General features: G+C 42.7%; 1 protein-coding gene across 3 annotated transcripts in view; it reads left to right on the plus strand.

The window, feature by feature from the left end:
* The window catches only part of reln (reelin), a 91,039-nt gene that overhangs the window by 56,639 nt on the left and 7,483 nt on the right, over positions 1-26,917 (plus strand). For all 3 annotated transcript variants that reach the window (XM_051382116.1, XM_051382117.1, XM_051382115.1), the window contains exons 10-58: positions 308-548; positions 896-1,041; positions 2,941-3,092; positions 3,232-3,347; positions 4,442-4,650; positions 5,123-5,251; positions 5,362-5,471; positions 5,688-5,754; positions 6,016-6,249; positions 7,282-7,443; positions 8,162-8,398; positions 8,582-8,774; positions 9,588-9,700; positions 11,550-11,687; positions 11,814-12,000; positions 12,780-12,985; positions 13,141-13,312; positions 13,553-13,759; positions 13,862-14,097; positions 14,247-14,404; positions 14,503-14,710; positions 14,809-14,885; positions 15,337-15,495; positions 15,587-15,781; positions 17,592-17,865; positions 17,964-18,104; positions 18,219-18,396; positions 18,548-18,632; positions 18,724-18,906; positions 19,063-19,231; positions 19,382-19,487; positions 19,602-19,828; positions 19,970-20,193; positions 20,523-20,673; positions 20,805-21,063; positions 21,265-21,514; positions 22,061-22,229; positions 22,496-22,636; positions 22,819-22,996; positions 23,605-23,798; positions 23,898-24,148; positions 24,273-24,427; positions 24,536-24,750; positions 24,942-25,119; positions 25,248-25,423; positions 25,522-25,628; positions 25,767-26,009; positions 26,123-26,298; positions 26,669-26,742. In XM_051382116.1, the coding sequence (XP_051238076.1) occupies positions 308-548; positions 896-1,041; positions 2,941-3,092; positions 3,232-3,347; positions 4,442-4,650; positions 5,123-5,251; positions 5,362-5,471; positions 5,688-5,754; positions 6,016-6,249; positions 7,282-7,443; positions 8,162-8,398; positions 8,582-8,774; positions 9,588-9,700; positions 11,550-11,687; positions 11,814-12,000; positions 12,780-12,985; positions 13,141-13,312; positions 13,553-13,759; positions 13,862-14,097; positions 14,247-14,404; positions 14,503-14,710; positions 14,809-14,885; positions 15,337-15,495; positions 15,587-15,781; positions 17,592-17,865; positions 17,964-18,104; positions 18,219-18,396; positions 18,548-18,632; positions 18,724-18,906; positions 19,063-19,231; positions 19,382-19,487; positions 19,602-19,828; positions 19,970-20,193; positions 20,523-20,673; positions 20,805-21,063; positions 21,265-21,514; positions 22,061-22,229; positions 22,496-22,636; positions 22,819-22,996; positions 23,605-23,798; positions 23,898-24,148; positions 24,273-24,427; positions 24,536-24,750; positions 24,942-25,119; positions 25,248-25,423; positions 25,522-25,628; positions 25,767-26,009; positions 26,123-26,298; positions 26,669-26,742 (8,556 nt within the window). The remainder of the gene's footprint in view (positions 1-307; positions 549-895; positions 1,042-2,940; positions 3,093-3,231; positions 3,348-4,441; positions 4,651-5,122; positions 5,252-5,361; positions 5,472-5,687; positions 5,755-6,015; positions 6,250-7,281; positions 7,444-8,161; positions 8,399-8,581; positions 8,775-9,587; positions 9,701-11,549; positions 11,688-11,813; positions 12,001-12,779; positions 12,986-13,140; positions 13,313-13,552; positions 13,760-13,861; positions 14,098-14,246; positions 14,405-14,502; positions 14,711-14,808; positions 14,886-15,336; positions 15,496-15,586; positions 15,782-17,591; positions 17,866-17,963; positions 18,105-18,218; positions 18,397-18,547; positions 18,633-18,723; positions 18,907-19,062; positions 19,232-19,381; positions 19,488-19,601; positions 19,829-19,969; positions 20,194-20,522; positions 20,674-20,804; positions 21,064-21,264; positions 21,515-22,060; positions 22,230-22,495; positions 22,637-22,818; positions 22,997-23,604; positions 23,799-23,897; positions 24,149-24,272; positions 24,428-24,535; positions 24,751-24,941; positions 25,120-25,247; positions 25,424-25,521; positions 25,629-25,766; positions 26,010-26,122; positions 26,299-26,668; positions 26,743-26,917) is intronic.

Consider the following 26,917-nt stretch of genomic DNA (forward strand, 5'->3'; position numbering starts at 1 on the left):
GTAATGATACTGTCTTCTAACTACAATATTTAGCCACAGTAAGTGCATGTTATGCTTTTGTGTAGACACAGAAACTAATTCATCAACTACTAAATCATTTGGATTCATTCTGAAGCCTGCTTTCCAGTTTCACTCCATCATAGGGGCATGCAGTTTATCTCCATATTTGGCTATTTCAGCCTTATTTTATTTATATTTTTAATGATAGTTATTTAGTGCATGAACATATAACACTTTATTACATAAACACAACCACCACACACACATTCACCAAGACCTTCATGTTGTATGCTTTCCTCCCCTCTAGAGCGCCTACCAACAGCAGCACCGTTATCCACCTGCTACCCCTGCCACATCACTCTAAGGCTGATGGCGTTCGTCTCCGATGGACTCAGGAGGCCCCCCAAGGTTCCGAAGGCTATGAGTCCTGCTGGGGGCTGGACAATGTGCTGCTGGTCAATGCTGCCCACAGAGCCCCCCTCATGGAGGACAACTTGGACCCTCCAGACACTGCCAACTGGCTCTTCTTCCCTGGAGCTACCGTCAAGGTATGTTGATATACAAGGGGACATTTATATGGCTTCCCTACTTTACACATGGATTTCTTTCACAGATAGTCAAAGCCCTGTGGTTATATATATATATATATATATATATATATATATATATATATAGGCTAATGACCAGTCAGAATAATAAAGAAACTCCTTTGAAAGGCAGATTTTCTCAATTTATCCTTGTTGCGAGTAAAGGTGCTTCCAACCTTGGTAAAGAGGTAAGGGTAATAACTTTTCCACATGAAGATGTTTCAATTTATGAGTGATTTTCTTTAGACACTGCATTGTAAAAGTGGTTACTGCTTGCATGTGTTAATACCTGTGTTCTTATTGGCCAGCACGCCTGTCAGTCTGAGGGCAATGCCCTGTATTTCCACGGTGGTGAGGGAGTTGGCCAGAGCTTTGCATCCACCAAAGACATTGACCTGCATCGTGAGGAGGGACGGAGCTACTGGGAGGAAGACTTTGAAAGCTCACCCTCAAAGTAAGTCAAGATGATGGTCTTGTTTTTTCCCCCACCTCCTTTACTGGATCATTTTATCAAAATGTACCTTAAATAAGTAAGTCAGTAATCTTTATTTCTGTTGTACCTCTCAATACCACAGTTACAAAGTGCTTCACAAGTGCACATAAAAAACATAAAATACAATGAAACAGTCACAGGAAAAGGTCAAACTAGACAATGAAAACTAAACAATAAAAAAACACTGGACTAATACATTATTAAAATGCCAATCATTACAGACTTAAAGGTTTTTAAAAGCTTTTTCAAGTGTGGCACTGACTCAGCTGACCTGACACTGAGGGGGAGTTTGCTGCACAGCAATGAAGCTAATATAGTAATACCAAATTTGGTTGCCAGAGCCAAGGCAGTTAACTTTTATAGTTTTAAAAGCTGAAAACATAAAACACATTCAAGTGATTAAAAATAACATTGTATTTTTTTTATATGATAAATTTGGCTTTAGTAACACGCCACATTGCCTGAAAAGAGAGAGTTAACAGGATATCAGTGCTGTGGTATTTCTCTGTGTGTGTCTACATGCACGTGCTTTGACACCTGTCACTTGTCATATGTCAAGTGATGCAACATTCAGCATGTTGCACAAGAGCTTGGGGGCTGACACAGGTGAATGCCATGCCTCTGACTGCTACAGAGACAGGAGTCCATCTGTTCAGAGTGAGACACATACACACACACATGCACGCAAACACACACTATGCAACAGCAGACAGCAAGGAAACACTGTCAGAAGCCCTGCAAGAGGTGGAGAGATGAAAGAGGAGAGATGATAGATAGTGTAACTGTCAGAGAGTAATTAACAGGCCTCATGCACCAGCTCTGTCAGTGCATTTTTCCATCAATGAAAAGGACCTCAAACAGCAGTGTGATTCTACGGCCGCCCCACACCCTCACGCCTTTTCTGCTGCATGCCAACATGCTACACTGCATGCTAGCTCTCACCCATCAGGCGTCATGGGCTGACACATAATATGAGGGAGGCAGGGAGAGTTTTTGCTTGTGTTGATGCTACAATCCACTGAGTGTCACTTAACCCATCGCTGGCTGTGACAGAGACACACCAGCGTATATACCGCTTGGCAGAAAATAGAGAGGAACGAGGGGGAGGAAGGGGAGGAGGTAGAGGAACACAGGAGAGGGCTGACACACTGAGTTAACTTCTGTCAGTGCTAATGAGGATCCTCTCTCCACTGTGCAGAAATATGTGTCTGCACATGTGTGTGTGCGTGTATATATATATATCCTGTATGTGTAATTCCTCTTCCAGGTGACTTATGCTGGCATTGTGTTTGTTTACTGGCAAGGTGTGAGTTATGGCAACTGTTTACTGACTTCAGTAATACTCCAGAGGGAGATGCTGTGTAAAAGAGTCAATCTATAAACACAAGTGTTTGCATCCTATAATTTCTCTGTATGTGTCTGTGTGCTGTTATGTCAGTAAAGTCTTATTTGGGTTCATATTTAGTTACTTTAAGTGCTTAAAGTTTGCAATAAATATAGCCTCTCTGTTTCCTTTTCTATTTATTTAACCGTAAATTATATAATTATATATTCACATAATGTTGTTATTTTCAGTCTTATTTACCTTCTTTAACTAAACTTAATCTCAAGAATTAATTTGTTGTTACTTTTAAACTAGATTAAACCCATAAACCATCTGGCTGTGAAAAATATGAGCTACAAATGAGTTATTAAAGTGTTTAAGAGTAATAAATCATGTGGCAATGATTGCTTGAATGGCTTGTTTTTTAGAATTATTAATTTTGTTGAAATACTGTCTCATAAATAAAAACATTTTGTGTTGAGAAACTTCTTTTGCTTATTAAACCAGCCCTCCCTATCTGTGTTGTTTTTACTCAGCTGGGACATAGAGGGGGCTGCCTATGGGACCCAGTGTGGAGAAATTGAGTCAGGCTCAGCTCTAGTGTTTGAGAAGGAGGGCCGGAGGAGAGTGTGCACACCCTACCTCGATACCACATCTTATGGAAACCTTCGCTTCTACTTCACCATGGGTATGGAAGTCCTCCATCCATAATACAAATATAACACAACAATATCTTTTCCTACTACATTTTTGTGTACATGGCCTTGCTCTTTGTGGTGCCTTGTGTGTTACATTGCATAAACATTTTGAGGTGTGTTTGCGTTTAGGTGGTGGCGACTGTGATCCAGGAGAGTCCCATGAGAACGATGTGATTGTGTTTGGAAGGTCTGAAGGCAGGAGGGAACGTGTGGTGCTTGACACCCTTCCATACTCTTCTTACAGGGTGAGACATACTCAACATATTCACACAAAAAAGATGTGCTCTCTGTGTGTATCACGTTTTTTTAAAATTCCTAGTCCAACTATTCCACCATATAAAATATTCAAACTTTAAATGATGTGGCAGCATGTTATGGTGGAGCATATAAAAGGTTTTTTGTTTTGGACCACACACTCATGCAGAACTAGTCTGCAACCCACTTTTGGGTCGCAACACACCAGTTGCATGCTCCAGATCACAACAGCAGTGTTGAAGAATGAATTAAAAATCGAAACTTTGGAAAAGCTTGTGTTTGAACTTTTGAACAGTCGCTCTATCATACTGTTCTTCACAGAAACATGCTGAACCAGCACATTCCCATTCCCAGACTTGATTGATACAGTATGTTTCTATGAGAGCTGAAAGTATTACATGATTAATAGATTAGTAATCGTGAGGTATTTTGAACAGCAATGAATCATTTAAAGGTCTAGTGTGTAACATTTAGGATCCATTAGCAGAAATGGAATATAATATGCATAAATATGTTTTTTTCTTCGGGTATAATAACCTGAAAAGAAGATTTCTCATGTTTTTGTTACCGTAGAATGAGCCTTATATATCTACAGATGTTGCGGTTTACCTTCCGTGCAGGCCACCATGTTGACCCCGCTATGTTTCTACAGAAGTCCAGAACGGACAAACCAAACACTGGTTCTAGATAAGGCCGTTAACAGATTTTGCTCATTTTGCAGCCATCGTAGTTTCTCCTTCGTGCTTGGAAGCGGAGGGTGAAGCGAAGGAGTTGCAATCTGCAAATAAACTGCTAGATGCCACTAAATCCTACACACTGGACCTTAAATATATTATTCAAGCAATAATGTAGAATGTTTACTTACCAGCCTGTCATCTGTGAGTTGCTGCTTTTCTTTGTCTTATGTGATGGTAAACTGAACCTGCTGGGATTTTTAACCGTTGGTAAAACAAATATGACGACAAAACAGAATTTTAGGGAAAATTGTAATTGGAAAAAATGTAAAGAGTTTTTATCATTTTCTAATTAGTACCTTCCCTCTGGTCTGTTGTATTCACTCTATCCTATGTTTCTCCTTTCTCAGACTCCTGCAGTGGTATCGGTGGCACTGCCCACTGAGCTACAAACACCCGTCACCCAGTTTTGCTTGGAGCAGCAGTCACATGGTGGTGCCAACCGCCATGTATGGGCTGTGGACTTCATGCAGCTGCTCCCTGTGCTGCCTGGCACCCACACACATGTTGCTCAATTCTCCATCAACCTAGGCTGTGGCTCCTACCAGCCTGCCAACAGGTGTGACACATTTTGAAACTAGGTTAGGCAGTGCTTTCATGTGGAAATATTGCTGCTTTTTTAGTCAAAATCATGAAATTGGGCTGCAACAAAGGAGACCCCCACACACAGAGTGAGACACCCTAGATTTACTCTGTTATTTTGGTGTCAATAATGGTAGCTGGTGCAGACAGGAATCTTAAGAGCATAATGCCATAATGCTTCTATACAGCAGCATCTAGAGAAAGCTGAGCTCTGTTAGTCTCTAAGAATAAGAAATGTGAGTTCAAGGAGTAAGATTATGTTACATTTCTTGTGGGTATTTAAATCCTCAATGTTCAAACTGTTGCAGTGATTTCAGTGCAGCTTTAATAAAAGAGAAGAAGGGATAAATCATCATAATTTTCTCTTTTTCTAATTTAAGCTCAGAGCACTTCAATCATTTTACAGTATATTAGGTTTCAGTAAGATGTTCTTTGTTATTTTTCGGTAGCGTGAGTCTGGAGTTTTCCACCAACCAGGGTCGCTCCTGGTCTCTGCTCCACACTGAGTGCCTGCCAGAGCTCTGTGCCGGACCCCATCTACCTCACAGCACCATCTACTCCTCTGACAACTACAGCGGGTATGAATGAGTCTGCACCTCTGTACGTGTGTGACTGTGCTTGTGTGTCAGTCAGTCACTGTGGATATATTTGGATATATACATATTTATATACATATTTGTCTTTCCAGGTGGACCAGAATCTCTATCCCTCTGCCCAACGCTGGCCTGACTGAGACAACACGGTTCCGCTGGAAACAGTCTGGCACTGGAGCAGGCAGCATGTGGGCCATAGACAATGGTTAGTACTATACATACAGTTCATATGGTAGACTCATGAAAAGCAATTATTTTTTTGTTTACTTGGAAACCACAAATAGCCTCAAAACCTTCTCCTTTCAGGTCCAAATAATAATACCTACAAAATACAGTTTATTATAGCTCAGCTAAATATGCAAAAAAAATGACTTTTCTCAGTAAAAGAAAATTTCATTTACATGCCTGTGTTTTGCTTCAGTCTATATTGGTCCTGCCTGCCTTCGTTTCTGCTCTGGGAGAGGACATTGTTCTCGCACAGGCTGCAAGTAAGGATCTGCTTTTTATTAAACTGAATAAATTCAATGTCTCTCCTCCAAAATGAGTCTGCTCATTATCCACCTAATGCCTTACAGCACAAATCACCATTCAAAATTAATCAAATTGTATTATGTTTATGATTTATTAATGGATTTTCATTATCCCTGTCTTCTTTTTCTCGTTTATATCCTTACTCTTTTTAATGTCTCTTTGCCTCCTACCTCTCCTTTTTCTCCTCTTCTCTCTCCGCTCCTTTCCCCACTTCCCAGATGTGACCCAGGTTTCAGTGGTCCAGCCTGTGAGCTTGCCTCCCAGACCTTCCCGGCTTTCCTGTCGGAGGGTTTCTCCAGCCCACGCCTCTCCTCCTACCACAGCTTTTCCTCGCTCCGTGGGGCTGAGGTCAGCTTCGGCTGTGGGGTGCTAGCCAGTGGCAAGGCCTTGGTCTTCAACAGGGACAGCAGGAGACATTTGGTCACCGCTCCATTAGATAGTTCCCAGGCCAGGTAATGAAAATGAAAACTTGAAACTTGTTTCATTCACATACAGACCTCAGCAGAGACATGAGGGAAGGCACATGTACGCTCTTGTGCAAACATATACATCCACATCAGCATGCACACAAGCAGATTTAGATATCTTGATCAAGTGTCTTTACTTCTGATTTAAACAGCAAATGTTCCAGCCAGTCAGCTATCCACTCTCCTCCTTCGTCAATCTTTCTTTCCCTCATACTCTGTGTTCCTATACTAGGAGATGGATTATGATCATAGGGAGGACTGCAGATGAGAGGAGAGATGAAAGGGGAGGAAGAAAATATGAGAGAGAAAGATAGAGAGGGAGCGATGAAGTTAGATATGGCATCTGTGTTAGATTGATTATGCCTGTTGCGGCTCTCAGTGTGCCACCTGATGGCCATATTTAATGCCAGTTTCCTGGCTGATTGAGTGAACAGCTGCCTGAAAGAGGAAACTGCAGCACTATTGAAAGCACAGCCAAGGACAGAGAGAGCTGGGGGGTGACTGGCAATTATGGAAATTATAATAAATGTTTCATTAGTATAGATGATAATATATCTGCCAAAACATAAATGAACACATAAGAGGACGAAAACTAACGCTACATTAGTGCTATGTACAGTTAACGTGACTACATGGATATGAATTCTGACTCTCACTCACTCTTTCTCTTTTTAACTCTTTCTTTCCTTCTGCCTCCTCTCATCTAATCTTGTTCTCATTCATTTAATCATCTCATCCATCATCCTGCCACCTCCCTCCCACCTCTCTGCTCTGCATGACTGTTTATCTACCCTTTTACCCCGTTCTCTCTCACCTCTCCTTCCTGAACACACTCTTGGTCACCTTATGTTTTTCTTCTTCTCATTTATCAACATGCCCTTTTCTCTCTTTCTGTGTCATTTCCACTTTTTCCACTTTGTTTGTCCCAACTGCAACTGTACTCCCCTCCTCTCCCCAACTGACCCTACTCCTTCTTGTTTTCATTTTCTTTCATGTTCTTGCTTTCATTCTCCACAGGTACCTACAGTTTACGCTTCGCCTGGGCAGCCGTAGCACCCTTAGCTCATGTCCCGCCCCAGACCAGCCAGGAGAGGGTGTCCTGCTGCATTACTCCTCAGACAACGGCATCACCTGGACACTGCTGCAGCACTATGCTTACCAAGGCTTCCACGAGCCAAGGTACCTCCTATGTTTAGAGTGTGTGTGCATGTGATGTGCGTGTCTGCCTGCACACACTTGTATGCTTATGATTCCACAGAGACACTATAACTCCATTAACACACACGTTTGCACTGCTAATGGCGTGCTGGAGGTGTAATGCCACTGGGACTCATTGAGTCAGTTAGTGCCATCTATGTGTGTAATGAAGACAAAGTGGGCTGGCTTTCAGCTGCACAGGCAGGGTCTCAGAGCTCTTCATCAGTACTAGAAAGGTCAACAGGGGCCATTGAGTCAGGGACAAGGTCTACAAAACTATCTGACCTGCAGGTCCAAGTGATGATTGTTATTGCATCAACATGTTTGTTTGTCCAGAACAGCATGATAAAGGAATCTGTATTGACAAAGAGAAAAAAAGGTCTTTGTGGCTAATAGACTGGGCTATAAGAAACCAAGGAGTGACATAAGATGCTGCATTCATTCATCATCTTGGTTATTTTGGCCCTCCGCATTGTGTCATAATCTATTTAAGATTGTCCAAGTGGTCATTATTTACAAACAGCAGACTGCGTTTATGTGGGCTTTAGATCGAAGTCAGAGTCTCAGTCAGCTTGTGTGATTAATTCCAACTAAACTGTTTGTATCCATACTATACCCAAATCTCACTATTTTTATATTTGTGCGGTTTCCATTAAGTTTCAATAAAGCTCAGTTTCATAAACTCTTTACCCCCAACCAGGATTGTGTCAGTCGAACTCCCGTCTGGTGCCCGTAAATTTGGCGTGCAGTTCCGCTGGTGGCAGCCATACCATTCAGGTCGTAGTCACGATGTGTGGGCCCTGGATGAAATCAGCATGACCTCTGTGCTGTTCAACACCATAAGTCTCGACTTCAGCAACGTGCTGGACGTCACTCAGAGTCTTGGTTTCTATCTTGGACACGTGCAGCCCTACTGCCTGCATGACTGGACCCTCAGGTAGGAGACTTGGCTCTGATACTCATGTTTATTATTTGGCAGTGGCATTTGAATGCTTTGTTTGGGTAAAGGTTTTCCTCTCTTCCGAACATGATTGAATAGTTAAACATTTGTCAATTCTTAGTTCTTAGTATAATATGACATACAGTGTGACATCCCCTCTTCCTCCATGTTGTACTCTAGTTTCTCTGGTGAGCCCAGCCCTGGCTCCAGTATCCGTTACGTGGAAACTCAGTCAATGCAGATCGGAGCATCCTACAGTCTGCAGTTCTCATTGGTCATGGGCTGTGGCCGTGAACCTTCCCCTCACATTGACACTCAGGTCCGCCTGGAGTTTTCCACCAATCACGGTCTCACCTGGCACCTGGTCAAAGAGGTAAGGATCGTGAAACCTATTCAATTTCCCCACGTAAAGTGATTGTTAACATCCGACCCCTTTTGTTTTCACAGGCTGACTTAAACCTTTGTTTATGACTAAAACTTGTAGAAGTCATCGTGGATAGAGACAAGGAAACATATTATTTATTCATGATCATGAATATTGATTTACTCATTACAGCCTCAGTAATAATGTGTAAATAATGAGAGTCTTTAAATGTGGCACTTTGTTTCAGATGAGAAATTATCGCAATTACTTTTTATCATCCTACTATTAGCAAATACATGGCAATACTTGAATCAGCAAGCAGATTATCTTCCCATGATTCAACAAAGATTTTCTGTGATCACAACTGGCTCATAAATATTCATAAGGCACCAAAGTATCTGCCAAGATTTTTATTGCCTTTGGAATTGAATAGGGCATAATGAGTCCTCCATCAGTGAATTTTCTCTAATTCTCCCATGTGCGTGAAAATGCTGTCATCTGGCAAGTGCAGAATGTAACTCAGTGAATGTTCTGTATTGTTAATCCTTGCTTTCTTCCAGTGTTCAAGGTCAGAGATACTATAATCCTGCATTAGTCTTTTATATGTTATACTGTTGGGCTAATGCCGCCTCAGGGTGTGTCTGCAGTATGTAATTTCGTTTCTGTAAAATTTTGCTACAAAAAATAAAATCCACAATTATAGATGAAAAAGTTTGTTTTATGAATTCTGAATACTCAACATTAAGCAATGCCTTCCCCCCCCCCCCAGATGGATGTTATAAAAAGTGTATTGTAATGAAAGTCATCGCTTCTTTCACCTAGGCCTGTCTGCCTGGCATGCCGAGCTGCTCTGAGTTTACGGCTCCCAGTGTCTACCACCCATCAGAGTTCAAAGACTGGAGACGTATCACTCTGTCTCTGCCTCAAAAGACATGGTAAGTGACGCACATCTGTATACTAGAAATGGAAGGGAAGATTCATGAAGTGCACTCTGGGATAATTTGTTCTCTGATCTTAGTTTCATGCTGTTTTTTTGCAGTTAACAAGAATAATAAACCTAAAATGTTGTCGGGTGTATAACATAAAGCTGGAAAAAGAGGACACTTATCCACACTTATTACTGTTAATGGCTAGATGTCCACACACACTGTACTGACACACACATCCATACACAGCTATGAAAATGTGCTATATCACATTCACTCAACTCCACTTAAAAAAGCAAGGCATGCTTTGTTCACAAGTAATATTAGTAATATTAATATTAATATTATAACACTTTTTCAGCACCAAACCACACCATGATTTTAAAGCACAGAAACACAAAGTGGGGATGAGAGAGTGTATTTGAGTATACAAAAAGCTGTATTTTTTGTGTTGCTTCCAAATGTTCCAAATTATAAAACCATGCACACTTGAAGGAATGCAGAAAGGACCAAAGATGTTTTTTGGCATTTCAGCTATATTTGATAGTGATAGCTGCAGACAGTAAAGGCAGGGAAGAGACAGGGGATGACATGCAGCAAAGGACCCTGGCTGCTTCAGTAGGACTCAGCCTTGATACATGTCTCCCTGATACATCTATCAGGTGAAATACTGGGGCCCCGACCCGAGACATTTTAATCAGCTTGAGTTAATATAAACTATCCATATAATATATCCTCAACCTTAAACACTCATCTCGTGGAGAAAAGGGTTTGTGACTTGAAAGATACCAACACAAATCAGGTGCACACAATTTCTGTCTGGTTCACTACTACTTGTCTTGAAAAATATAGAAATATAATATAATTTTAAAATATAGTTCTCCGAAATATGGAATCTAAACGATACGGGAAGGTCCTCCAGCTCTGGCTTCTTCTTTGTGCTTACGATAACAGTAATTCAAGCTACTTTGATCACAGATAATCTGACTAACATGTGTTAGTTAACAGTGAACAGCTGACACACTGCCAAAGCTTTGCCTGATGAACTTTTTTATTGTTCTGCGTGTACCAATACAAAGACTGTGATTACATTGTATTAGGTGAATAAGACTGTAAATATTCAGTTTAAAGGGCGAATGGAAACGGACTGAACCATACTGAACCAGTCATCTTGTACTGAACAGTTTATGACATGTACATGTACTGTTACAGCCTTAGCTCACACATATATCAACTCAAATAATCACATAAACCTCCCTCACTGAGCACTGTGACCTCCACCTCCATTTCATTCTACTACCCAGCTCCTAAATAAAGGTGGTATAATCTCCTGCAGGGTGTGATGAGAGGTCACAAGGTCATGGCAGTAAATGATAATAAAACAGTCGTGGCCATCTCTGTATAATCAGGTGGTGGTCTAAGTTGATATGGGTCACCGAAGCAGCGGACCAAGAAACCTCCCTGCTATATAATCCCCAATATACCTGACTATCTACGCTTCTACAGCCATTTATCATTGCTGTACATGCACCAAACAGCACAAACATGTTCCCATACTGCACACACATTCACACCCTCGCTATACCTTTAACAGAGGCGATGACATTGCCCTCTCTCTGACATTCATTCCACACAGCTGCAAATCCCCCGCACACACATACACATATGAAAAATAGACATACATACATGTGATAAGGTTAATCTTTACCTACCAGAACTCTAAGTCCATAAATCTCTATCCCCAGTGGATGTAGCGTAATACCTACATTTATCAAAATTTGCACTCGGATTTAAAGATGGCACTGTGGTCACGTGCATAAACTGGAGTTGGGTGTGTGTGTGTACCTCCTGTTTTCAGGTCCAGTGCCACACGGTTCCGCTGGATCCAGAACTACTATGGAGAGCAGGATGAGTGGGCCCTGGATGACATCTACATCGGCCAGCAGTGTCCTCACATGTGCCACGGACATGGTTGGTGCGACCATGGACACTGCAGGTGAGCTATCATTCTTGCTCTTTATTACTTATTCATTCAAAATGGAGGCCCCTAAACATGTTTGATGTTGTGCATAATGTTAGTTTGATTCATGTTAAAGCATAGATGTCTTGTCTTGTCTTGTAGGTGTGATGATGGTTTCTCTGGAACAGACTGCCAGCCCTCCTCCCCGCTCTCCTCCAGTGTGCTCTCAGACTTTGAGTCTCAGGATGCACTGCTAGCCACATGGCAGGAAGTGATTGGTGGAGAGGTGGTCACCCCTGACTTGGGCTGTGGGGTGGTCTCATCTGGATCATCCCTGTACTTCAGCAAGGTAAAAGAACTGTAGAATTGGCTTCTTCAAAAGTGTTGTGTTTTTGGTTAGTTATCAGGGAATCCAACAACAAAACAAAGGTTAAAGTCAACAGATTAAAGTAAAGTTTGATGGAAAGTTATACCATGGGCAAAGGGACAACTGAATAAGTGTTTGGTGCAAATCCAGATACAGGTCAGTTTGTTTAACATTACAAGAATGCAGCATTTTTTAACATTTTCATATTTTTTCATACACTACGGCACTTTCTCCTGAGAAAGTAATCAGGTACATGAATTTTATCATGGTCCACGTTTGTTTTGGTGTAAATCCAGATCCAGATTAAAAGTATTTTGTGTTATTAAAATTACTACTTTGGGGGATTGTGCAAACTTGGGGGAGGTATATTATGTATCTGTGATTACTTTCTAGTTTTACTGCCAAAAACAGCTGACCCTTGACCTCTACCCTGAAAACATAGATTTTATGTAATCATATGGCTCTGTAGAATACTTAATTCTAATGTTTCGGATGGAAGGTGCTGCACACATAGCTCTAAATGTTTTTGTTGCAGCTGTTACCAAAAAACAGCTTCTCCTATGTGTTGCAGTAACACTTATTCCAGGATTGACATATTTGAATAAATGATATTTATATTTTGATCACTGGTCATGATACTGTATAAGTGGGAAATCTCCTCCTCCTGTAAAAAATAACACACTTGTATTGTACTATGTCGTGCAACTCCTATTTTATTTTCAATGCATAATATGTATACTTTACGTGTGTGTTGCCGTCAGGCTGGGCTGAGGCAGCTGTTGAGCTGGGACCTCGACACTGAATGGGCAGAGTTTGTCCAGTTCTACCTGCGGGTGGGTGGAGACTGGGCAGAGTGTAACCAGGCCGACAGCAGGGAGGAAGGAGTGCTGTTGCAGTACAGCAATGATGGAGGCATCAGCTGGGGCCTCATCGCCGAGATGTACTTCACTGACTTCACTAAGCCTCGGTGAGAAAGCTGGGGATGAAGAAAGAGGAGAATTAATATTTCAGATCTTTAGCAGTGCACCAGATCTGATTTTACTCTTTCTTGTAGTCTATTGGAAAAAAGATGCGTCTGTGATGATTAACCTGTAGATAACCTGTCTCTTGTTCTGTTTTCAGCTTTGTCCACTATGAGCTTCCCTTGGCGTCTAAGACACCCTCCACAAGGTTTCGTTGGTGGCAGCCTCTTCACTCTGGGGATGGATATGACCAGTGGGCAATTGATGATGTCATAATTTTGTCAGAAAGGGAGAAACACATCATCCCAATGGCCAATCCAACTCTACCACAGGTCAGGAATCTCATTTTGTCTTTTAACTTGCCGTTTGTGCTCTGTGAAGCAGCTACAGTTTGTATGTTGAGATATTACTTCTTTTTTTGTAATGGAAAGTGTCAGCCAAACTGAGAAAGAACAGCTATAAAATATTGAATCTTTCCGAAAGTGTATCCATTTATCTTATGAGAAATATCTTGCGCTGCAGACACTGGTACCTGTTACCACAATAAACTCGCCTGTCTTCTATCTCTGCAGAACTTTTACGAGAAACCAGCATTCGACTACCCTCTGAACCAGATGAGTGTGTGGCTGATGCTGGGTAATGAAGGCATGGAGAGGGAAAGCAACAATAGCTTCTGTGCCCCAACGCCCTCAGCCATGGTGTTTGGGCGTTCTGATGGGGACAGGGTGGCCGTCACCAGGGACCTTGCCCTGCGCCATGGCTACACCCTTCAGTTTAAGGTAAAAACTTGAAATGCGTAAAGTATTGTAAAGGTGCATACAGTACTACTAAATCAAAATGAAATTGTTCTTTAATTATCTGTCCACTGTTTCCTGTACCAGTTGAACATAGGCTGCGAGTCAGAGTTCAGCGCGTCTGCCCCAGTCCTGCTGCAGTACTCCCATGATGCTGGTCGTACCTGGGCCTTGGTGAGGGAGGGCTGTTACCCAGGAACCCCAGGGGCAGGTGTCTGTGAGGGCAGTGGTCGGGAGCTTAGAGAGCCCACTGTATACAACACTGGAGACTATGAACAGTGGACCAGGGTCACTGTTGTCATACCACGCAATGTTGCAGCCAGGTAGTGATAGTAACAGGCATGCAATTTGATCTTCAAAGTTGTAATAGTGATTTTATATATTTTCTTTCACAGGATATGTTTTGATAGAATTTAACTTGCATAATTTGTCTACTGTAATTGTCTTTTTCCTCTTGCCCTAATTTTCCCAGCAAAACCAGGTTCCGTTGGTTCCAGGAGAGCAGCTTGTACAGAGATGCTCCACCTTTTGCCTTAGATGGGGTCTACATCTCTGAACCCTGTCCAAATCACTGTGGGGGACATGGAGATTGCATTTCTGGAGTCTGCTTCTGTGATATGGGATACACAGGTACATTGACAGATAGTAAAGGGAAGAGGATGAAACTGAAAGAAATTTTATTCAAGATAATATTTTTCACATATCTTTATTTCCTGTTTTTCCAATAGTGGAGCAGGATAGTTGCGTACCATCTGTAGCCAGTCCCACAGAGCTGACTGAGGGCTTTGAGGGGAAACTGAGCCCTCTCTGGCAGAGCCTAAGTGGGGGACAAATTGGAGGTGGTTGTGGCATCATCGGTGAGGGTAAAGCTCTTTACTTCAGTAGCCCTGGGAGGAGAGAAGCACGTACAGTGCCCCTAGACACCACCAACACACGGTCAGTAGACTCTCATCTGTAAGCACTGGAGACTAGTTAAATCTGTGACTGTTTGCTTAATTTAAAATTCAAATTTTGTTATTACTGTTTACATACAGGTTGGTCCAATTCTACATTCGAATTGGTAGCAAGAGTTTGGGGCCCACTTGCACCAGGCCACGATCCCGCAATGAAGGTAATTATCACATACTGTACTGAGGCCCTCTGCTGCATTCATGTGGCTGTTCCTTAACAGTGCAGTCTATAGAGAGCTGCTCCCCGTCTGATCTGATCAGTTCACCACTGGCTTGTCTTCATCTGCTCCTTCTCACTCTTTGTCTTTTATCCTTGTGATCCAGCCACAGAAGGCTGTGTAGGTACAAATCTGGTCCTGGTCTTTATTGTCAGTGCTTTTCTAATAGAGAATCAAACTCTAGTATTGTCTCTTCTATTCTGTTCAGTCAGCAGATTGTGCATCTGACCTGACATCAGATAAAACACTACCAGCCTACTAAACTACTCGTCTGTAACAATCAGGGCTTTTTGACAGTTTCTTTTTACTTCCTGCTAAATTTACTCTTGTTGTACGGAAAAATTATTTCACATCTAAAAGTACTATACACTCAGTTGTTTTTTTGTGTTTCTAGGTGTCATTGTCCAGTTCTCTACCAACAATGGTGTCCAGTGGCAGTTCCTGAGGGAGCTGGACTTTAGTTCCTTCCTGGAGCCCCAGGTGGTGACCATCGAGCTGCCACCTGCAGCCAAAACCTCCTACACAGTATTTCGGTGGTGGCAGCCACAGCAAGGTTAGATCATGATTAGGGTACAGAAAAGCACATAAAATAATAAAACAATATGTTTTCTATATAAAAAAAATATTTTTTTTCATCCTTGTAGGGAAACACTCTGCCCAGTGGGCTTTGGACGATGTCTTGATTGGTATGAACGACAGCTCCAGAACAGGTTTCCATGACAAGTTTGATGGCACAACCCCTCTGAGGCACAACTGGTACCGCATTCAGGGTGGGGAGGTGACTGTGGACTGTTTGTCTCTGGACACAGCACTTACCTTCAACTCTGAGGCCATTGATAGTGAGTCACACAAACACATTACCCTTCATAATCACATACATTTAGAGAAGATGGTGTTTGACTACAGGTTTGTCAGTTCTAGTTGTTTGCATGAGAAGGGAAGGAGTAACTCGCTGCTCCCTCAACAGTCACTGTCAAATGGCCCATGAGTAAGAGCTGCAGTGTTTGTAGTGACTAAATGTAAAGCAAGATGTTACTGGAAAACAGCTGGACTACTCAGTTGTCTTTGCATGATGAAAAAATGGTAAAAGACAACAAACAATATATACCTACATGCATATGCACATCTTATATAACAGTGACACAAATATTCACATACACACATACTCAGCAAACCATATAAATGGCTGTACCGTGACATCACAGTATTACCCACACAACAGGCTGAAATTGAATCACCCATTTACTGTGGCGCCGTGGGTCCTGCATTATTAATGAGAGCAAACCTGAATGAACATCGTGCCTGTTATTTATGCTTGCATCAAGCTGTGAGCGGATTTACTTTGCGCAAATATTACATTACAACCGGGCCCATTCATTAGGTGTGCAAGAACAATTTGGCAATGCATCTATAAACATAAAGCTCCCGTGTCCCTGTGTGAACACATAAAGCACTGATTGCCAGACTCAATGGCTGTTCTCATATGACACATGCACACATTTGATACATAACTCAGCAGTACCTATTATTTTCAAGGCTATTTTTGCATTTTCATTTGGACTTGTGTTTTGAGTTTACACTTTTTTCATTTCATGTGGCATTGATGTGGAAATTTGGAAGGTGGGGGGAGTTGTCTGTGCTCCACCTGGGCAGAAACATTGCCCTTAAGACAGGACCTTCCTTGACCTCATGTTTATAATGTTTTGGTTGCTGTAATTTGATTGCTGTTTAACTGAGCTTAAAGGGTAAGTACACCTTAAATCCTGCTAGAACTATTTTAAATTATGCAAATGAGAAGTGAGGGATCAATGACTGTAGAAGGCATGAAGGGTGGGGTTTTTTTAGGTTCAACACACATAACAGACTTTAGAGTCTTGCCTTTTTTATCACAGTTGAGGAGAGGCCAGAGAATTGGTCTTAACCAAACCTTTAAAGGGGAATTTGGCAACTATTTCAACTTAATAAACCCGTTTAGAAATCATTTGGATGGTTAAATGGCCTGTTCCGGTGTTAATGGTGACTTTCCCCGCTCCCCCTAGCATCCCCAGGCGGAAAACCAACCTTACAACTTTGGGACTACCGTCCCGTTTAGTTGGAAATAGGAAGTATCGCGAGAAGCGAGAACGAGAACGAGCGAGAAACACAAACTGCTTTACGGCAATTCCACATAAACGCACACGCCCCCCTCAATACCGGTTATAAGAACAAGCAACGATGAATGTAGTATTACCCACCTCGGTAGACATTGCTCCACACAAAAAAGTTGCCCGGCAACAGGTGCACATCAGCAGCGGTAGAAAGGGGGAGGAGGGTGCCGCAAGTGAGTTTTTTTACGACAGTGTTTTGAAATATACATCCCAGAGCTGTAGGGGGAGCTCGTTGAGAAAACATGCGACGACAAAAGTGAAAACCAGCGAAGAAATGGCTTGAGTTGCCAAGTTCCCCTTTAAATTCATAATTTTTTTGAAACCTGTCTTCGCATCATATACCGACAAGAAACCAAAGCAAAGTTTATCCCTATCCTCAGAACTGTCACCTTTTTCATCTTGCTTTTGATGAAAATATTGTTAAATCATTGTAACCGGATAGTAGAATCATGTTAGAGTAAATACCAAAAAATGTCATATTGCTTTTTTATTGTGTCTGCAGAGAAGCCAAGATATGCAGAGAGCTGGGACTTCGAGGTGTCAGGGTCATCATTCCTACAATTTGAGCTCAGTATGGGCTGTAGTAAGTCCACTTCCTTCTCTCATGGTGTGCGACTCGAGTACTCCACAGACTGTGGGCATCACTGGTCTCTCATCACCCCAGAGTGTGTTCCCCCAGCCATCGGCTGCGCTGGTTATACTCAGAGTTCCATCTATACCTCGACCCAGTACAAACACTGGAGGAGGATCACTGTCTACCTGCCCAGTGCTGCTAAGTATGCATTTTTGAACTTTTATATCGAAAACTAGTAGACAGTATTGGTATATTATAAGTGAATAAACCCCTGTTATAACTTGCTGTTCAATCCCTCAGTTCCCCCAGAACTCGGTTCCGTTGGATCCAGACCCACTTCACCCCAGGGGCAGAGGGATGGGCTCTAGATAATGTGTTACTTGCCCCTGGCTGCCCGTGGATGTGCTCTGGTCATGGTCTGTGTGACAATGGACGCTGTATGTAAGTAAAACTTGCTTTTCTGCACAGCTGATTAATCCTTTGTAATGTTTACAATTGTTCTCTGCCTACATGAAAATGTTACTTACCTTTACTTTTTCTCCTGTTCTCAAACAGGTGTGACAAGGGATATGGAGGAGCACACTGTGTGCCTTTGGCCCCCCTGCCATCTGTACTGAGAGAGGATTTTAATGAGAACCTGCAGCAGGAGACGTGGCCTGAGGTGTACGGAGCAGAACGGGGGACTCTGAGTGGAGAGCCTCTTAAATCTGGCACTGCCCTGATCTTCAAAGGGGTAGGGGTCCGAAACACCATGTAGAGAACATCCAGAGCAATAATAAAACATTAAATCACAAAGACACAGCTTGATATCTTTATGACTGATCTATATTATTGTGACTGGTCTTAGCTGACAAACAGTGTAATCCATGTCTGTTTGTTTGCAGGATGGTCTGCGAATGATAGTGTCACGGGATCTTGACTGCACCAACACTCTCTACATCCAGTTCTCCTTCAAATTCATCACCAAAGGTAAAACATAAGGTTTTTTTCTCTCTTCATATAGTTGCTTTTTTGATTAATTATTTTTTCTTATAATAGCTTATCTTGTCGGTTTTTCTAGGTGTTCCAGAACGTTCCCATTCAGTCCTGCTGCAGTACTCTGTGAATGGAGGAATCAGCTGGCTGATGTTAGATGAGTTTTACTTCCCAGCTTCCACTGACACACTGTTCCTCCATCTGCCGCTGCCAGCCAGCGCTCAGACCAACGCCACCCGCTTCAGACTCTGGCAGCCTTACAACAGCGGTGAGTGCACACATTGTGTGGTTGCACACTAAAATTCACATAGCCTGTGCTCTTCACATCTCTTGTCTGTTTCTTCTCAACATTTTCAACATGTCCATGCCTCCTAAACCTGTAAAAATCAGTGTGTAACAATTTCCACAATATCATGCCCTTTAGGTAAGAAGGAGGAGGTGTGGGTAATAGATGATCTCATCATTGATGGCAGCTCCTTACACAACCCACCAGTGGTGATTGACAGCTTTGAGGAAGGCCCCAATGAGTCCAACTGGCTGTTCTTCCCTGGAGGAAACACTGGCCTCTACTGCCCCTATCAGAAGACTGGACTGTAAGAAAAACATTTCGTTTTGAGTGTTGACAGTGATGGCACATTGACGATGTTTCTGTTTTTATATTATCTATGAGCCCAATGGTGATAACACTTGCAAAAAGATGTTTTTACACTTGACTAAGCTTTGTGTGTGTGGGATTGATGCAGGGAGGAGGATGAGTCAGCCATGGTGTTTATCTCCAGTGAGCTTGGAGAGCACTCCATTACCACCAGGGACATTGACGTAAATGAGAACACTATCATCCAGTTTGAGGTACACAAACGCAGCCTTGATTGCTTCTTTTCCAAAGCAATACTTACTCATTCAAGACATAAATCATGGCTCGTCATCTTTGCTGATGTTGTGTATATATATATGTCTCTCCAGATTAATGTGGGTTGCACAGCTGAGAGCTCCTCCGCCCACCCAGTGCGTCTCGAGTTCTCACGGGACTTTGGTGCCACGTGGCACCTTTTGGTGCCCCTGTGTGCCGGTGCACCCCAACCCTCCTCACTTTGCTCCACAGAGCTCCACCCTGCCAGCATCTATTTCCCTGGTACAACTCAGGGCTGGAGGAGGGAAGTTATTCACTTTGGCAAGCTTCGCCTTTGCGGGTAAGGACTGGATACGTCCTGTACAGCAGATACACAGAAAAACAAGGAGGAACTTTTGGGGAAACTTTTTATTGTTACAAGACAATATCTGTTTATATCTGTCTCTCTCACTCTAATCCTTGTGTTTCGACCTCCCTACAGTTCAGTGAGGTTCCGTTGGTATCAGGGTTTCTTTTCAACTGGTTCTGCTCCTCCAACATGGGCGTTAGACAACATCTACATTGGCCCACAGTGTCAGGACATGTGTAATGGTCACGGGGCATGTGTTGGTGGCACCCACTGTGTGTGTGACCCCGGCTACTCTGGATCTGACTGCTCTGTGCCTGACACCCCCAACCCTGACTTCCTCAAGGAGGACTTTGAAGGTATACCAATATATAGATGCACACAAAAAGCCACCAGGAAGTACGCAGCCTAAAATATGCAGAAAATGTATACGTGTGAGGAAATTTGATAGATTATGCATCCCAGTTTATGATATTTTACTAGAGTTTAGTCTCCATCAGGCCATTAATGCTGATGTTTTTATTAGTATTCAAAAACATTATTTTGATTAGTGCTCAGTAAATAAAGGACCTTTTAGAACTTTTTTTTTTCCTGTTTTGTTTTTGTAGTATGTGCTGGATTTATGATTGTGTGTTTACTGTTTTGTTGCTGTGTATGTTTGTGCTTGTGTACATTCTTGTGTCTCTAGGGGGAGCTGTGGATGCTGAGCGTTTCAGACTACTGAGCGGCGGTAAACCATCCAGGAAGTGTGGTATCATGTCGAGTGGGAACCACCTGTTCTTTAGCGAGGACGGCCTACGCATGTTGGTCACCAATGACATGGACCTATCAAATGCCAGGTAAAGTTACGGCCACACACACAAACAAAGAATAGCACTTACCAACTTCACACATATACATAATAAAAATATTTTTTTCTTGAATTTACAGTTTTCAGTGATAATCGTGTGTTAATGTCTGAACTCTGCAGGTTTGTTCAGTTCTTCCTACGTCTTGGCTGTGGTAAGGCGGCTCCAGATCCTCGCTCGCAACCAGTTTTGCTGCAGTTCTCTGTGGACGGAGGTCTTACCTGGGGCCTGCTTCAGGAATTTCTCTTCAGCAACAGCAGTAATCAGGCTCGCCTGGTTGCCCTGGAGATCCCACTGCGTGCCCGCACGCAATCCACACGCCTCCGCTGGTGGCAGCCCTCTGAGAACGGACACTTTTACAGCCCATGGGTCATTGACCAGGTACAGTAAGTGAGGATCAATCCATCCATCCAGCCATCCATCTATTGGTCTATAGTATTAATAATTTCCATTCAACCATTGAAACATCATGGCTGTTATCCATCCAAACTTTAATTTTGTTTATCCCTCTGACAAATCCCACGTGAGTTTAGTTTCTCTTCCATTCTCACATTAACTATGCAAACATTTATTTCTCCCTAGGTGGTAGTAGGTGGCAGTGCCAGTGGATGGGGACCTTTGGAAGATGATTTCTCCTCAATTGACGGGCGCTCATGGCTCCTCCACCCTGGAGGAACCCGAATGCCTGTTTGTGGCTCTGATGGGCCTGCATTTGCATTCATAGAAAAGTCCAACACTCGCTATGCTGTTACCACTGACATCAGTTTGGGTCAAGATGCCTTCATCCAATTTGACTTTTCTGCTTCCTGCTCTGTCACCAACTCCTGCTACTGTAAGCATTAAGAACCGTGAATAAACAGTGATTAGTAGTCAATTCTGAATAGGGCTGCATGTAACGATTATTTTCATTATCAATTCATCTGCCTTTCTTGATTAACTGATTAATTGTTAAAATAGTCTAAAAATGCCTGCACAGCCAGCCCAAAGTGATGTATTCTGAAAGCTCCAAAATCTAAACATGTTCATTTACAATTATACTGTATATGACAAAGCATCAAATTCTCACAGTTGAGAAGCTGGAACCAACAAATTTGTGACATTTTTGCTTAAAAATAATAAAACCCATTAACTGATTATTAAAATTGGAAAATGTTTTTGTTGATCAGCTAATCTATCACTCATTGCAGCTCTGTCTGCATTTTAACATTTTGTAGTTGTTTCTCATTAAAACAGCCCTCTGTAATGAAATACGCTTCAACAAAGAGGTTGAAATAAGTTCAAATAAGTCCTAATGCTGACCGACTGTCAAGCTGTTGTTTATGCTGTTGTTTAGCAGACATAATTGATTGGCAGTTGTGTTTCTCTTCTTTTTCTGCAGCCGTAGAGTTGGAATATTCTCTGGATCTAGGTCTGACCTGGCAGCCTGTGGTCAGAGACTGTCTGCCTACAAGCCCTGATTGCTCATCCTACACCCTGCAGAGGCTGCTGGTTTCTGACACTTATAACAAGTGGGGCCGTGTTACCCTGCCAATCCCATCATATGCCAGGTCAGCACTGCCCTGAGCTTTACTCAGACACATGGACAAACTAGATCATAACATATCCTGATTCTGCAGTACACTGAGAGTACATTTTCTTAAAAATAAAGTCTGTAAGCGGCTGTGCTGCTACTTTGCAAACGCAGTTAGGCTACATTACAGTCTGATACAAATCATAGTGCCATATAAGGATTTACAGTTAAATCCCTTGCTGTGTGATTTATTTTAACTTGAAACCTGTGAAATATATCTGTGACTTTAATTTATGTCTTCAGGTCTCCAGCCACAAGGTTCCGTTGGTTCCAGCAGGCTCCCTTTGATAAGCAGCAGACTTGGGCTCTGGATAATCTTTACATTGGAGATGGTTGCCCAGATATGTGCTCTGGACACGGGCGCTGCCAACAGAGCTCCTGTGTGTAAGTAACAGCAGCCAAACATTTTCACTATAAATGTCTGGAATGTCAGCTGCAAGTAATTCAAAATACCTTATTTTCTTAATTCTTGTATAACTTATTTCATAATTTCATTTGTGTGCTTAAAGAATGTTGAATATTACTATAACTTGATTATTTGTCTCCGACTCCACCATCCTACCAAGGTGTGACCCAGAGTGGGGAGGAGAATACTGTGATGAGCCTGTGGTTCCTCTGCCCTCCCAACTGAAGGACAGCTTCAGTCGAGCTCCTTCGCTCAGCCACTGGCACATACTCACCGGTGGGAAACTCAGCACTGTGTGTGGAGCTGTGGCCTCTGGAGCTGCTCTGCACTTCAGTGGGGTAAATATACAGAGTCCTTCTTTTTGTCTTTTTTGCTTTCTTACAATAAATGCTCCCGAACTATGGATTTGTGGGAAGATAAATGCAATTAAATGCATTCATATTTTGAAACAGAGTTTACACACTCCCTCTGCTGATCAAATGGGGCACACAGATGATACGGAAATAGTTGGAAAAGAGAGACATCTAACAGTACTGGAAAGATGCTGCTTCAAGTATTAATCTGAATGCTACTGTTGAATAAAGTAAAGCAGCTGTCAGCCCTTATGTAAAGCCTAAATTATCCCAAGGCACTTAGTGCAGTGCTGTAAATGGATACATATTGACAGGTTGATCTTGGATGGACAAACTGCCAGAGAAACCTCTTCTAGCATTAATCTGTATAAAGATTAATTACTACTCTGTTTAAAGCAATATATTTAAACCTACGTCAGTTTTATTACGCTGGTTATGTTCCAATAATGTTCTCTGTGTAACAGATCATGTTTGAGCCTGTTGGATATGTTTTACAAGAATGATGATGCGACAGAGAGAGAAACAGGCATCCATCCAACACAGCCTGTACTGACTGAGCCCCTGCTACATTTCTCTATGTGTCTTTTGCACAGAGTTGCAGCCGCCAACTTGTGACAGTTGACCTGAACCTGACCAACGCTGAGTTCATCCAGTTCTACTTCATGTACGGCTGCATGATCCCACCTAGCAACCGTAACCAGGGTGTGCTTCTGGAGTACAGTTTGAATGGAGGAATCAATTGGCACCTACTGACAGAGATCTTCTATGATCTGTACACCAAGCCTGGGTGAGTTTTTTCACCGACGATACATGGACATAACTACTGAATGAAGAGTCAAGCAGAATGTCTCTGACTTTCTGTATGTTTTTTTTGGTTTGTGTTCAGGTTTGTGAATGTGCTGCTGCCCCCTGCTGCCCGTCAGGAAGGAGTGCGTGTGCGCTGGTGGCAGCCACAACATGAGGGAGCAGACCACAGTGATTGGGCTCTGGATAACGTCCTCATCGCAGGCTCAGACCCACGAGCACAGATATCTGACACATTTGGAGGGGTGGCACTGCCCAATCATGAGAGAGCTCCTGCTGATGAGACCTCAGGAAGGATAGGGCAACTGAGCGAACAGGAGGAAACACCCATAGGTATTTCTGAATCAATGCCTCAATTAAACAATCTACAACAATTTCATGTTATTTTAATGCTAAACAGAGCCTCTTGGTCTTTTAAGTATCTAATTTTTACTTATCTTCATGTCTGTGTTCTCAGTGAGCGATCATTGGTTGTTCTCAGAGGACTGCTCCGTGCAGCGTTTCTGCAGCTCTCCTGATGGAGTGATGGTGTGTGGCAATGCTGATGGGAGAGAGGTGTATGCTGTCACACACGACATTATTCCTGACAAGGGCTGGGTCATGCAGTTCAAGGTAATTAATGAACCTATAATGACACATAGGCACAGAAACATTCCTTGTGCGATGTTGGTGGTGTAACTATGATGAAATGATGTTGTCAATACCTGTGTGTCGATTTAGATTGCAGTAGGCTGCAGTGTGCCAGAGCGTCATGCAGACCGGCAAGTTCATGTTCAGTATTCAGTGGACTTTGGAGTGACATGGAAGTACCTCGTGCCCCAGTGCCTGCCTGCTGACCCCCGCTGTGGAGGTCAGGTCTCCCAGCCGTCAGTCTTCTTCCCCGCTGAAGGCTGGAAGAGGGCAGTCTATCCCCTCCCTGACAGCCTGGCTGACATGTGAGTCATCCTACGTCATATTTATCTTCACATGCTTTTGACATAACATACATCTTCATTTTTAATGGTACATCACGGAATGCTATACCTGAATAATTGATACTGTAGATCAAATTATCATCATATAAATTATTGAAACCATTGTTGTATAAATCATGAAATGGTGTGCATGTTGTTTGTCTTTTCGTCAGTGCTGTGAGGTTCAGGTTTTACCAGCAGCACTCAGACATTCAGTGGGGTGTGGAGAACTTTTACATCGGGCCAGCATGTGACGGCTACTGTGGGGGACATGGAGATTGTCTGGATCAGCGTTGTCTCTGTGACCCAGGATTCACTGGGCCAAACTGCTACGCCAGCACTGCTCTAAAGGTAGAGTCTGCCTCTCACACAGTTAAAGATACTTTTAGCCTTAAAAGCAGAATAGAAACGATAAAAGATAACTAGAATTTATGTGTCTGAGGTGGTCCATCATTCACTCGAGTGTCTTTTTTCTGTAGGCATCTCTGAAGGAGCGTTTTGACTGGGAGGGGGCAGCAGGCCCACAGTGGCAGGTGCTAGAGGGCGGGAGGCCTTGTACAGACTGCGGTGTGTTGGTAGAGGGGACAGCACTGTACTTTGGTGGGGCTGATGGCAGACAGGCTGTCACTGCTGATCTAGACCTCCGCGGAGCAAAGTTAGTACTCAGTTTCTGTCAACCACAGCGAGAAGTTTTCTGTTTATCTTTAAATATTGTGCTACTGTAAGTGCTTTTTGAACTGTTTTTGTGGATAGGTTTGTGGAGTACTGGGCCAGGATTGGAAGTGAAGATAACATGACCATGTGCCACCGTCCAACTTGTCGTAAAGAGGGAGTGTTGTTGGACTACTCTACTGATGGAGGTGCAGTAACAACATGCATGCATGCAGTGCAATCTTTATTTTTCTTTTTTTTTTTCACCATAATCACTTCATGGTTTCTTCTGTCCCTGATTTTTTTTAATATGTCATTTTCTCATTCTGTTCATATCTGCTCCTCAGGTGTGTCCTGGACACTGCTGCATGAGATGGACTATCTGAAGTATGTGTCAGTGAGGAGAGATTATATCGTCCTCCCAGAGGGAGCTCTGACCAATGCTACTCGTCTCCGCTGGTGGCAACCGTTTACTATTTCCTCTGGCCTTGCCACGCCCAGCCTGGAGAGAGCCCAGTGGGCCATAGACAACATTTTAGTGGGGGGGTCAGACATCAACCCATCCACTCTGCTTGACACCTTTGATGATGGTGAGTCTGTTTGTGTTGATGTAATCAGATGTGACAAATCAGCATGCCAATTGATCTGCGAATAACTTTGACTCTTCCTCCTCTTCTCTTTGTATGTCTTTGCCTTTCATCAGAGGGTGTTTCTCATGAGGAGAGCTGGAGTTTCTACCCTAATGCTGTGCGTACTGCTGGCTTCTGTGGAAACCCATCATTCCACCTGTACTGGCCAAACAAGAACCAAGACAGGACACACAACATCCTGGCCACCCGAGAACTCATAGTGCAGCCTGGATATATTCTACAGTTTAAAGTACAGTACTGCAAGAGAGCCACAAACCTGCTGTATTGATCAATGGTCCAGTGTGTATGATTTTTGCCCATTTGCAGAATTGTGTATGTAATGGAATATTTCATTGTATTGTATATGTGTATAATCACCTAAAAATAAGAATTGTTGTGTTTTTGTTACCATAGAATGAGCACGGACAAACCAAACACTGGTTCTAGATAGGGCCACCATAATTTCCCCTTGATGAATGAGAGCGGTATTCTGTTGGTTTCAATCTACAATTTCACCTCTAGATGCCACTAAATCCTACACACTGGTCCTGTAAAAGCTGTCCTTTGTGTTGTATGTGGAGGCTTCAGTCCTTTACTGTACATCTCTCTTGTTGATGCAGATTGTTGTCGGTTGTGAGGCAGACAGCTGTGAAGACCATCATTCTGTCCTGCTGCAGTACCGGAAGGATGCAAGGTAAGAAAGACAAGGAGTGACCCTAATTTGGAAAACACTTCCACACAGTTATTACAACAGTTTGAAATAGACAATATCTTACATGTCAAGGTTTATTTCAATTTTTTTTTGCATCTTTGTTATTCCTATTGTGGAAATGGACATTTGTTAATTAGCTGACCTGACAGCGGGTGGT

The sequence above is a fragment of the Dicentrarchus labrax genome, unplaced genomic scaffold, assembly GCF_905237075.1.
Source record: "Dicentrarchus labrax unplaced genomic scaffold, dlabrax2021, whole genome shotgun sequence".
NCBI lineage: Eukaryota > Metazoa > Chordata > Actinopteri > Moronidae > Dicentrarchus > Dicentrarchus labrax.